Here is a 12,476-nt window from a genome sequence, read left to right as displayed (position 1 = left end):
TTTTGATACCCATTATGTATTGGCTAAATAGTGGCTCTTTCTTCCAAATTTTACATGCTATTTCTTTAATAAAACCAGTTTGGTGGTAGCTTGAGAAGGTACAAAGTAATTTTAACACGTAAAACAGCTGGTCTTCTACTGAATTTAGGGGAAGAAAGGATTCTACATAGAAGTAACTATAAACTTTATTTAGGGAAGTATCATTTTTATACTAAGTCAATGCTTTGTAATATCCAAATGCTATGCACGTACCTCTGGTTTTACTAGTGCAGTAAAGAAGGGAGAACGTGATTATTGGCCACAGGAAGTGTGAGCTGATAGAGGCAAGCAGAAGGAATTTCAGTTAATATTGTGATATATAAATCTTCATAGTGAATTTACCATAGTATGGTCAGTAGGAAAAAAAACAAGTACAGTGCAGTCCACTGGGTGGTATAATAAAGCCACACCTTGTTGCAGAGGTCGACTTAAGGACGAGATGTGACTTCAGAGCTGATGAGCTTGACTTGGTAATATCTGAACCAAGCAGACCCATTTCACTTAGGTGCCTGTGCACCAAACTCTTACTTCAAGATGTCACAAGGAGGCGAATACTGTTTTGCACAGAGGTAGCTTGGCTTTTAGACGCTTGAGCCTTCACTGTTCCCCTGGAGGCATAGAAACAACAGTATGTTTGTTTTGCACTGTCTGGACCTGATGTTGTTGTACTAGGTGAACCAGCCTGGGTGTTTGTGTCTTACATGTCACTTTTTCTATGGTTAATCTTCTAGCTCAAATAAAACTGGCGGGGGGATTAAGTTTCCCAGACTTCATAATGTTTGAAGGAAATCTTGGTAAAGAAAATCTGAACTTGTTACCTAGAAAACTAAGATGAGTGACATTAAATGAATAAATTTACTACTCTAGAGCATTTCTTTACTGAGAATGACATCTAATCTGCATTCCTTTTCTTTGGTAAGTCCCTAGTTGAGATGCCAATACGAACTGAGGGCAATCACAGAATTATGTGTAGCTAACTAGGGAGAACACTGCATACTTTGAGTTTGCGTCTGACCACAAAACTTTATGAATTTGACCTCTGCAGTTTATGTAAGGGTGATGCTGCATGTACTGATAAAGGCCTGGTGACTGTAAAATATGTCATCCTGAGCACCGATGATGGCTTTGTACTATTTGCTGTGATTGCAAAGGTAGGTTCAGAGTCCACTTTCAAGTTTCCTGTTTCAAGACACCCACTCATCTTGGGTGTTTGAGATAAAATCTTTCACTTTGCACCTACCAAACTGCATTCCAGAAAAATAAGCCACAGCATAAAAGCGTGGAACTTATCCATGAGAGACAAGCAGTTGTCACATAAACCAGTCCTGAAGATCTGCAGTTATGTGGCTTCATTCATGTTTTAATAAGGTGCAAGAAAGCAGAATATGAAATGAACTTCTGAAAAGGCAAACTTTGACATATTTGTCGCTTTGTGTGGTATACTCACTTGATATGCTGTGAGTGCGTATTTGATAGTTCTTTAAGCTGCCTGCACAGTTTTTTGTGTAGCTTTACTTTATATCAGTCTTTAAACTTCGTTTCTCAATAGGTACAAAATTGAATGGGATAGAGCATAATCTAAATTAGTTTTGAGTTAACAAATGCTATGAAAGTGATTTCTAGAGCTAGTCACCTTTTCTTACCCTGTGACTTGATGGCAAAGTCAAATCAAGGGGCAGATGAAGGTTTGTGTGTGTTTTTTTTTAGCTTCACAGTTCATGTTCATTTTATTTAAAATCTCAGAAAACAGTTTCTTGGTCTCCTAGTGCTTGATTTGGGATTGAGGGAATTCAGGCACCTTCTGCCCTTAACTGTATTGTGATATTTTGTTAGTAGCTTAAATACATACACCCAGCACCTAGCACTAAATGTACCCCAAAGCCTAAAGCACAGTGCTTCCGTGGGTATTTCCAATTACTTAAATGCATTTTCTGCCTCACAGTACCTTTAGAATCTCAAATTTTTGATGTATCAAGCCATTTAAAATTTATCTGCCACTTGGACCGCAAGCATAGGCGTGTTTTTGGTGTTAACAATAAAGCTAAAAAGGTTATGGGTCTTAAACTAGCTCCTGGTGCTCCTTTTTACTCACTCCCACAGTCTTCCCTGTAGGAGGTTACTGCTGTCTTGGATTTACTGGCTTCTAAATCCAATACAGTCAAAGTCACAAAGTTCTGAAACATTAAAGCCAATTTTGCACCTCTTCAGTGAGACAATTTGAAGAGCAGCAGCAAACACATCTCAGCCAGCAGTTCTGAAAGAGAAGAAATTGCTGGCACAAGGTAGTGGTGAATAGCTGAGGCAGAGCAAATTTTTTTTTTTAGGAATTGCTATAGACATCGAAAATGGATTTAAATCCACGGTGTTAAAGACTGCCCATGATTACCTCCAGACCAGCTAAAAGTAGCTGAAGCATATTCTGAAATCTTGTCTCATTTTTAACTTGGTGGTTTAAGAGCAGTGCAGTGTGGGTTTTCTTTTGTGTTTTTATTCCAGCCTCCTACCCCCATAACAAAGATGCAAAAATTCATTTCGGAGTTCCAGCTGTAGTTCCTGGGCATGATTCGTGACTGGCGTTGGGGGTTAGCTGGCAACATTTTGAAATTTCTGGTTTAAAAGCTTATTGGACTTGTGGGAGGAAAAGTTTTTGGTAGTAAGATCTATATTAGAGGTTTATCTTCATACTCAATTTCTTCATATCAGTACAAACTGAATCTTTGGTCAGCTCTATCACTGGGACCAGTTCTGATGTTGACTCCCAACCTGCTCCTTGACCACAGGTGATTTAAAAACAAAAAAACTAAAAACAAACAAACCCCATAGTAAGTGGACATAAATAACGATCAATTACTTTCTTTGCATTTCATTTTTAAGTGACTGTTAAATATTCAGATCACATTCTTAAATTCCAGTAATTGCTGTTCAACTCTGCTAGTGCTTTGTGATTGTGTCGTAGTAACTAAATTTATGGTAGCTGCTCCAGCCAAACTTCAAGTAGAGCTAATGCTCAGAATTTCAGTAACTATTTGCCTAATGTAGATTTATGAAGTGCCGGTATTTTTTAAGGTCAGTAAGTTGACTAAAAGGGATCCCAAGTTTTCTGGGATCAAAAATAGAGACCTTTAAAGATGATTTCACTCTTTAAATGAACCTGTATTTACCTTCTTAGTATAGGCTTGTATTTACTTGAATCTTCTGTCATGCTAGATTTCTCGTGTAAATTGAGAGATACTCTGAACTGTTACAAATGGCAAAACAATCTACAGTGTGCGTATGTGCATTTGTACAGACACATCTCATGTATAGCGTGTGTCTCTTTCACACTAGACAGGAGCTTTTTTTGAACAAGGCTAGTTTAAATCTTTTTAGTTAAACCAGAAAAACTGCTTCTTCCTGTGCTTCCACTAAGCTTTGAAGTTGTCACAGGTATTGTGATCTGTCACTTGCATTTTTAATATCTAGTGCATTTATCTCTTTGTAAAAATTTTTTTTTTTTTTTTTTTTTTTTTTTTTTTTTTCAGAAGTGTATTTTACATGTGTATTGTAACAGGAAACTCTGGCACTATTTCTTTTCCACAGCACTGACTTAGAAAAAATGGCTGGCCTGGGGATTGAACCCTTCTGAGGAAGAGACAGTATATTTATAGTATATTATTATGACCTTAGCCCAAAAGATCGATGTTTGACCCGTTGTCCTTACATGAAAAGACCCATTATTGTTGAGACTGTTGGCCATCAAATAGTAGTTTTTATTAGAACTCTCAAGTGATCTGGAAATTATTTTATGGTATCTACAAAAACGTGGGTATAGACTGTATTGTTTAATTACACTTTTGTATGCATTCAGGGCAACTAGCAAGTAAGTGTTATTTCTGCCAGTTTAATATATGTGGGAAGGAGCATGCTTTTCCTTTAAAGTAGCTTCTTATTCCCCCTCTATGATAGAGTGGAAAATAAACTCATCATGGATATTCTGGAGCTGAGCAAGACCTCTTTTCCATTTTATGGGTATATCTTGGAGAAAGTCAGAGGGTGTGGTTATTTTTCTTTTAAGCAGAGAAACAGAGAAAACAGAGAAAAAGTTGTTCACAGACCTGATATTTAGGACTGTTTATTTTAGGGCTGATACAATGCAAATAGAAGTATTTGGTGTGTAGCTGTGGGGAAATGAAGATTGACCACAAGTTTTTCAGTGTCAGAAGGTGTGGTTTTTGGCTTTATACTTTCTATTTCCATACCTTAGAAGTGTAGGTGACTTTGGTTTCCTAGGCCTGAACTATTGGTTGTGTTACCTGTATATACGATAAGGACATCATGTAAAATTTGCATCAGGTAGGAAACGTTAGGGAAGAATACACATTTGGACTTCACAAAGGTATGTCTTGGGTTAGGTTTTTTCCCTGAGAAAGGGGTATCAGCTTTTGTTAGAGACCTGCAGCATTGAACTTGCTTGGAAATGGCTTAGCAATTGGTTTTAAAGTAGAGATGAAGAGTGACAGTAGAGTGCTAGAATTAGTGCTCTAGCAGCATGTTGCTGAGATTCTTCCAAAGGCCTTACAAAAGGTGTTGGTGACTATTGGTACTAGCAGGTGATCTTTTCCCCCTCACAGAGGTGGGAAAGCTATTGCAAGAAGGGAATCCTAGATTTACGTTCCTGATCTGCAGAATATATGCTGTCCTAAAGAATTTAGTGACTGTTTCTTTTGTGCTCACTAAAATGGTTTGAATTTTTCAGCTGATCTTCAAGACAGTTGCTGCCTCGTATAACCTATGTAATATACACAGTAATAGAAAGATTTCTTCTGTGTATTTGGTGTTTTAGGACCTGCCATGAGCTGATACGTAAACGTACTGTTTACTTACTGATTGTAAGTCTGTCTCTACATCCTTTATTCAGTATTTGTAATATTCTAAATATCTTATTTAATATTAAAAACATAATTGCAGATGGGATGATCTTCCAGTTTTTTACTAATTCTGAGCTGTAAGAACTCATTCAGAAGCTATTTATGAAGCAGGTGCAGCTAAGACATGGAACCCATGCTTTTGACTTTATTATACATTATAAATGTATATGCATAAAACAGCCAATAGTCAGGTCATAGGCTTTTGTAGTTAGATGAGTTTTGATCTTCTTTACACAGTTGTATGATTCCTTACTTCATTCTCTACTGTCCCAGATATTAAGAGTCCAGTAAGTAGTGACTGCAGAGACAGCATGCAGATAACGGGGCTTCTTGTTTGTGAAATTGGATAATATAATATTGAATGGACTGGGAAGGTGGGGGAGTTGGGGGAAGTCTTTTGAGAACATTGGCTGCTGGTTTGAAGTCATTCTTGCTTTTTGTATTAGCTGTGCCAGCTAATTTTCAGTTGAAGTGAATGGTACTCCTGGTTTTACTTTACAAAGTCTAGCTTGAGGATTGTTTTCATGTGTATATAGAGTAAAAACAAATTGGCAGCAACTCTGTAGTGTGTTCTTGTGACTTGAGTTTATTGTAGATGCTGCAGCTGGAGATCTGTACCTTGTACATGAAATGCTCGTTTTGGAGCATGTACAATGCTTAGGATTATTTCTTTAGTGTCACACAATTGTTTTTTAACAGCTGCTTAAGGCAATTTACTAAGTACAAGACTTGTGTTCTAATACCAGACTTCTTGATAGCAGAAGATTGGTACATAGAGATAATCAACTGGTCTGCAATTATAGAGTTCCCTAATAGAAGTGAATGATCAAAAATCATGGTAGTATCTCAGAGCCAAGCTAGAGGTGGGTATTTTCATGGTGTTAGAATTTACACTGTACATGTAAAACCTCAATTTCCTTTAGCTGATTGCTAAAGAAATCTTTTCCTCTAGCAGATGTGTCTGAACTTGGAATCCAATTGATCGTGTTTTATTCTACATCTCTTAAAGGATCTTCAGAAGAGATAACTCCAAGGCTTGTAATTAGAACATAACATGGTACTTGAGCATAAGAGCCATCAGAATTCTGGTGCTTCTCAGTTGATTTGATTTAGCCAAGTGCTTTCTGTTTACTCTTTTTTTTTTTTTTTTTTTAAATTAAAAAAATACCAGAACCATGTTCATCCTTCTGCAGTGTTAGTAGCACTTGAATTACAGACCATTAAACATGAATTGAGGAAGTAAATTATACCAAAAAGTAAATCAGATAGGGAGTTGCTGCAATATTTGAAGTGTCTGAATGTACATTATGAGTGGGAAATACAGTTCAAGAGAAGTATAGCTGGTGAGCTAAGTCTTGGTCTGTGGAATAATGGGGATCCTCAATCCTTCATGGAGGCCACTGGAGCAGAGTGTGAAGTTTGCATTATCTGGTTGAAAGTTCTGAATTTGCCGTGGCAGGGTGGGGTGAGGAATCTAGCCATGAGCTTTTCCTCTTGGAGTGTAATATTTCATTTCTCCTGTTAGAGTGAACGATGAATGATGAAAACATTTTTAGTGGAGGGGAATGAAAAAGGAAAGGAATAATTAATCTTTCTTTCTGACATGGTAACAAACTCTTAAAGCAGTTTATCGTGACTCCACAGGTTTGGTGGGTGCTAGTGTATGGGAGCACTAGTGACTGACAGGCTCGCAATCAGTCAAGGCTCTCAGATTTTTGCTGGTTGAAAGTTGCTATCATTTTTACAGCCAGTCGCTTAGGGTTTCATGGGGCAGTCATTGTTAGCATGATAAGGAGTTTTTTGAGTTTTGGGGGAAAAAAAGTACTGCAGGATCTCTGGATTAAAGACAATATTTCTTGCTGATTTTGTAAAGTGAAAGATGTTTTTTCAGGCCTGCATAGGATGACCTATTCTTGTATAGGAGAGGAAGTTAGAAGTCTTCTGAAGCTTCAGTGTAGGTTACTTGTATCTGCAAGCTTACTCTCTGAGGATGCTTCTCACATGTTCTGAAGCACATCTTCTCCAAATGTTGAGGAACTAACTTTCTGTGGAATATTTTCTTCCCGTAGAGAGCTCGTATCTGTTTTAACTGGATATGTTTTAAAATCAAGATCAGTGCATCTATGAACTTAGAACCATGTGAATGTCTTTTAGGGGTGGTAAAAATTGAAATGTATTACAAAGGAGTAAGTAATATAGTAAGAGAATCCTGTGAAAAGTTTTCTTGGGTCAAAATGGGAATTATTGCTTCTTTGGAAGTGCTGTGATCATACTTGCCTTTGGTGAGTGGTCTACATTTCTCTATTGTAAATTTTGCCATGCTTACAAGATTACAGAAGTGGCACAGTATGTGCAAAGCTAGCAAGTCAGTTGGTACTTATTTATAAAGTATTAGCTTTTCTTCCTGCCCTAGTGAAAATGGAAGGAGAACAGGAGTAATATGGATGTTATTTTTCCAACAGCGAATGACAAAATTGGGTTACAGAGGTATGTGAACTTCTCCACCTTCATATGGAGAGCCTTCTTGCACATTTTAATTTTCATGAAGTAGGTCTTAAAGACAAAAACAAACAAAACAACCTGTGTGCACACACAATAGAAACCAAACCACCTGAAAGGCAGACAAGGGTCAGTAAACTCCAATTTCATTTATGTCATTTGTTAGTTATCCCTCCCTCCACCTTACAGTTGATTTTTGCACACGTGCATGCTTTGTAATATGTTCTGTAAAGAAGAAAGGGAAGGGAGAACAAAACTGACATTGCTGAGTGAACTTAGGTAGAATGGTGGATTTATAACTAAGATTCTTTTTCTCTGTTTTACAGATTCAATATTGCATAAACATGGGTGCATTTTTGGATAAACCAAAAACTGAAAAACATAATGCTCATGGTGCAGGGAATGGCTTGCGTTATGGCCTCAGCAGTATGCAGGGATGGAGAGTGGAAATGGAAGATGCTCACACAGCTGTTGTAGGTATTCCTCACGGCTTAGAGGACTGGTCCTTTTTTGCTGTCTATGATGGTCACGCAGGATCTCGTGTTGCAAATTATTGCTCCACACACTTACTAGAACACATCACTAACAATGAAGACTTCAGGGCGGCAGAAAAACCTGGATCTGCTCTTGAACCTTCAGTGGAAAATGTCAAGAGTGGAATCAGAACTGGCTTTTTGAAAATTGATGAGTATATGCGCAATTTCTCAGACCTCAGAAATGGGATGGACAGAAGTGGCTCAACAGCAGTGGGAGTTATGATTTCACCTGAGCATGTATACTTTATCAATTGTGGTGATTCACGTGCTGTGCTCTATAGGAATGGACAAGTCTGTTTTTCAACACAGGATCACAAACCTTGCAACCCAAGGGAGAAAGAGCGAATCCAGAATGCAGGAGGCAGTGTAATGATTCAGCGCGTTAATGGTTCATTGGCAGTTTCTCGAGCTCTGGGGGACTATGACTACAAATGTGTTGACGGTAAAGGCCCTACAGAACAACTTGTTTCTCCAGAGCCAGAGGTTTGTGAAATTTTAAGGGCAGAAGAAGATGAGTTTATCATCTTGGCTTGTGATGGAATCTGGGATGTAATGAGCAACGAAGAGCTCTGTGAATTTGTTAAGTCTAGACTTGAAGTATCAGATGACCTGGAAAAAGTGTGCAATTGGGTAGTGGACACTTGTTTACATAAGGTATGTAACTGTTTTTTCCAAGCAGATGTTCTAAATCTATCTTCTGTTTAGATGGGTACAATGTTAACAGCAGTTTCTGGCCTAATCTTCCCGTTCTCCCTACTCCTATCTTCAAACTTCTGTACCCATTTGACTGTGTCTTTGCTGAAGAGTGTACAGCCTCATCCTTTGTGCTTGGAGAGGTGATGGCAGCTGCAAAAATAAAAGTTTAGTGTAATGTTTGCATATAATCCCAGCTCTAAATTTTGTTTCCAAATTTTAAAATGAATGTATTTTAAAACAGAATTATTTTTTAAAAAAAAGTACATTCTGTGCAAGGTTTGTACTTTTTTGCTCTTTTGAGTTGGGTGGTGGTGTTCTCCTTTGCATAATATCTGTGCTTGTACTACTGTTTCCATATCAGGGTATGTTTTTGTCTATCATCTGAAGTAGTGTCCTTAGCTAATTGTTGTAGCTCAGATGAAGAAGCTTACTTTTGCATCTGAGCTTGCTTGCACTCCTCAAACTTAAAGTTCATTAGGAGGTATTGCAGGTTGGTCTGCAAAAGCTTCACAGGTTTGTCATTTCCAGCATTCCCTCAAAAGTGTAACTCCTACTATTACAAATAAAGTTCCTTGCTGAAGCCATAGACCGAACATGCCATTTTGAGGAAGGTTTAGAACTTAGAACTTACAATTAAACAGTAAAGGGTAAGTAACTTTTTTGGAAATATGGTTGTATTCCAGCATATGTCAAATGTTTTAAGATTGGTTTAAATGCTCTGGGTTTTCTGAGCAAGCACTCGATCAGCTTCATTAATAACTTGTCACTCTAGTATACTTTCACTAAAGCAGTAGACATAACTTCATGTTTGTTTTCTAAAGTAAGATCCTGGATCTGAGCAGTTTGTGGCAAGATCAGAAGGTCTTCACGATGTGAAGTATTATCTATTGTAAAATACTAAGTGTCTCCATATGCTTGATATAAAAAGGAATTTGGACCAAGTCCTGCACTGGGGCTTTGGGACAAGTCCTGCATTCTGAAGGAATTTATTCTTATGTTGGATTGCTACCTAATATCCTTTGAAGAATGGGTTATTTTAGTAAATGATAGGAACTACCTCGTGGCTTGGGGTTACAGAGAAACAATGTGCAGTGAAAAATGGCACATAAATTTCTGGTTTAGTCTGGATGAGGAGCTATTTACATAACGCTTGTTAAAGATTTCAAACTTAGTCCAAGAATACTTGGAAATACTTGGAAAATTTGTCAGAAAGTGCAAAAATAGAGAACTTGACAAAAAAAATCTTGATTTTAAACCAGGAGTTCAAATTACACTTTTGCTGGATTTCCTTGTTTTTAAATTTGAATTGTAATTTTAAAATTTGGCTATGGATGGTAATTTTGAAAGGTGAGGAGGAAAGAGGTATTGGAGCTTATGAGTGAAGAATTAGCGTTAAAATTATTATCTGCAAAATTGGCTGATACTGCTGAGCACAGGATAGTATGTAATGTCAGTTTGGCCATGCTAAATGAATTCTTATTTTGTAATTTACCTGTTTTCCTCAAGGTGTATGACGTATGACACGGGAACTTTTTGTTGACCAGCCATAGTGAATGTGCTCAAACTTATACATTAGTAGCTGAAACTAGCTATTCTGGTAGTTTAGAATATTCTGCATTTCACTTTGCAACATGAATATTTTTTTTAATTTCCTTAAGGTTAACATTAAATGACAGTCTAATTTCTGGCCTGTTTTCTTAAATGTTGTTTTAAGTGGTTGTTTTATGTAGAAATGTTATTTTTAAACAGTTGACACAAAGTGCTTTAAATAACTTCAGCTTAGACTAAGAATGTAAAATCAATTTAAATGAGTAGTTTCGTTGAGAAAGAGAGGTTTCAAAGACTTTCATTGCAAGGCTTCTTTTTCCCAGGTAAGTCTAGGATATAATACTTTAAAAATACAAGTGGTAACAAGAATAGAAAAAAGGTAGATGAAATCTAAAGAGCCTAACTCTTCTTTTTCTTTGTTGCATAGGGGAGTCGTGATAACATGAGTATTGTACTAGTTTGTTTTTCAAATGCTCCTAAGGTCTCAGATGAGGCAGTGAAAAAAGATGCAGAGTTGGATAAGCACTTGGAATCACGGGTTGAAGGTAAGAAATCCATTTTCTTCATTAAAAATGCTGTCATAACGTTGTTGAGCATAAAACCAAAACCAACAAAAGCCATTGTGACTTTATGATGAGGAAAAATGTTGTAAACCATATGCCACATGCATTTTCTTAATAAAACCTTAGATATTTGCATTTTGTTTTCTGAAGACAGAAGTAACTACTGACCTTACAGAGGCTTACACCAGCTAGTTAAATAGTGATAATGTTTTGCTTACAAAGGGATACTTGTGATACGTGCTTCATTTCTTTTGTGGTAGCTTGACTAAAAGAAAAACCTTTATCAGTTTTTCTTGAAGGGATTCCTAATTATCAAGGTTAGCTGCTTTTGTGTAATACAGTTGTGAGTTTGTCTTAAAATGTCAGCTTGAAAAATAACTTGTGAAAACTTGCAGAGTGTAACCGATCAAAATACATCGGAATGCAAGAGCCTTAAATCATCTTTTGGTTCTGAATGCTTACCAAGTGTGTGTGTACACGAATAAAAGTTGCAATAAAAGCAATTCTAGATGTTTTTCACAGAGGATTGAACTTAATCACTAACCAATTTCATTTATTCACGGATTTTATAGTTCTTTATATTCCTGAAAATGATTGAATACATTTTCAGAAACAGTTAAAGGAACAGTTAAGCGAGAATGAAAGGCTAGCCCTTGTATGTTTATTCCTTTTCTGCCACGTTCTTAATGTCAGAAAAACTGACTTTTGAAGCAGACTTTCAAATTGTTGTGTTTATTTTTTATTTTTTGTCACAGGGTAAGGCTTTTCTAAGGTCTGACAAAAAAAAAAAAACAACACTATATGTAGTGGCTTCTGCGGCTCTTTAATCTTGTTGATTAATTTAGTGATCCAGGTACAGCTCAGTTTGGTAGAACTGACTGAAGCTTGTTGTTGCAATCAAAAGTTTGCATTTTGGTAATATTGATTGTATGTAGGCATAGGCTTTTGCAGAATCAACCCAAGCATGAAAAGAACTGTTCCTGGAACAGTTTGTCTTGATGTTACATATGTGGCTACGGTGCTACTGTGAAAGAGCGTCATTAGAGAGAAACAGTCTTCAGAGGTTTTGAAAACCTTGTTGTTATCATTCTTTTAACTTCTGTTATCTAATCAGAAGAGCACTGAAGAACTGTCATGCATTTACATATGATGCAGCTTATTGATTTATCTGCTGGATCTGTCACAGCAGCAGTGTTCAAGGGAAGGAGATGGTTTACTGAAGAGCACACTGGCTGAGAAAGAACATTGAGGTAGTTCAAACCCTTTATTGACTTGTTTCAGGACAGGACTAGCATATTCTGATGACTATATCCAGGTTTAACTGTGCTTCATAAAGAACTGGTTCCTCTTGTAGACGGACAATGAGTCATGCTGGCACCTTAGATGTATTTGTGCCCGGTGCTGAGACCAGCGTTTCAGCATTATATACAGCATTGCTTTCCTAACAGTACTCTTTTCATATAGAAAAATTCAATATTGACACCTGCAGGACCGTTCAGTAGTGTTCTGTGGAAGTCATTTTAAATTTAAATGCCAAGATGTCTGGGACTTAGATGTCTTCCTGCTGGTTCCCACCTGCAGTCCTGAGACTGTAGCAAGGTCTCAATGACATAAACCACAGTTCTGGACATGAACTGCCTGAGCTTGAGTATTCTTTATTAAATTTTCTCAACGTGGATCCTGTAATC

General features: G+C 37.1%; 1 protein-coding gene across 3 annotated transcripts in view; it reads left to right on the top strand.

Annotated features, from left to right (window-relative positions):
* PPM1B (protein phosphatase, Mg2+/Mn2+ dependent 1B) overlaps positions 1-12,476 on the top strand; it is a 56,815-nt gene that overhangs the window by 26,442 nt on the left and 17,897 nt on the right. For all 3 annotated transcript variants that reach the window (XM_035320575.1, XM_035320578.1, XM_035320577.1), the window contains 2 exons: positions 7,772-8,635; positions 10,653-10,770. In XM_035320575.1, coding sequence (XP_035176466.1) covers positions 7,790-8,635; positions 10,653-10,770 — 964 coding nt within the window. In that variant the 5' untranslated portion in view covers positions 7,772-7,789. Of the gene's footprint in view, positions 1-7,771; positions 8,636-10,652; positions 10,771-12,476 lie in introns of those variants that run through there.

The sequence above is a fragment of the Oxyura jamaicensis genome, chromosome 3, assembly GCF_011077185.1.
Source record: "Oxyura jamaicensis isolate SHBP4307 breed ruddy duck chromosome 3, BPBGC_Ojam_1.0, whole genome shotgun sequence".
NCBI lineage: Eukaryota > Metazoa > Chordata > Aves > Anseriformes > Anatidae > Oxyura > Oxyura jamaicensis.
The sequence above is the reverse complement of the archived record's forward strand: the minus strand, read 5'-3'. Positions and strand labels throughout refer to the sequence as shown.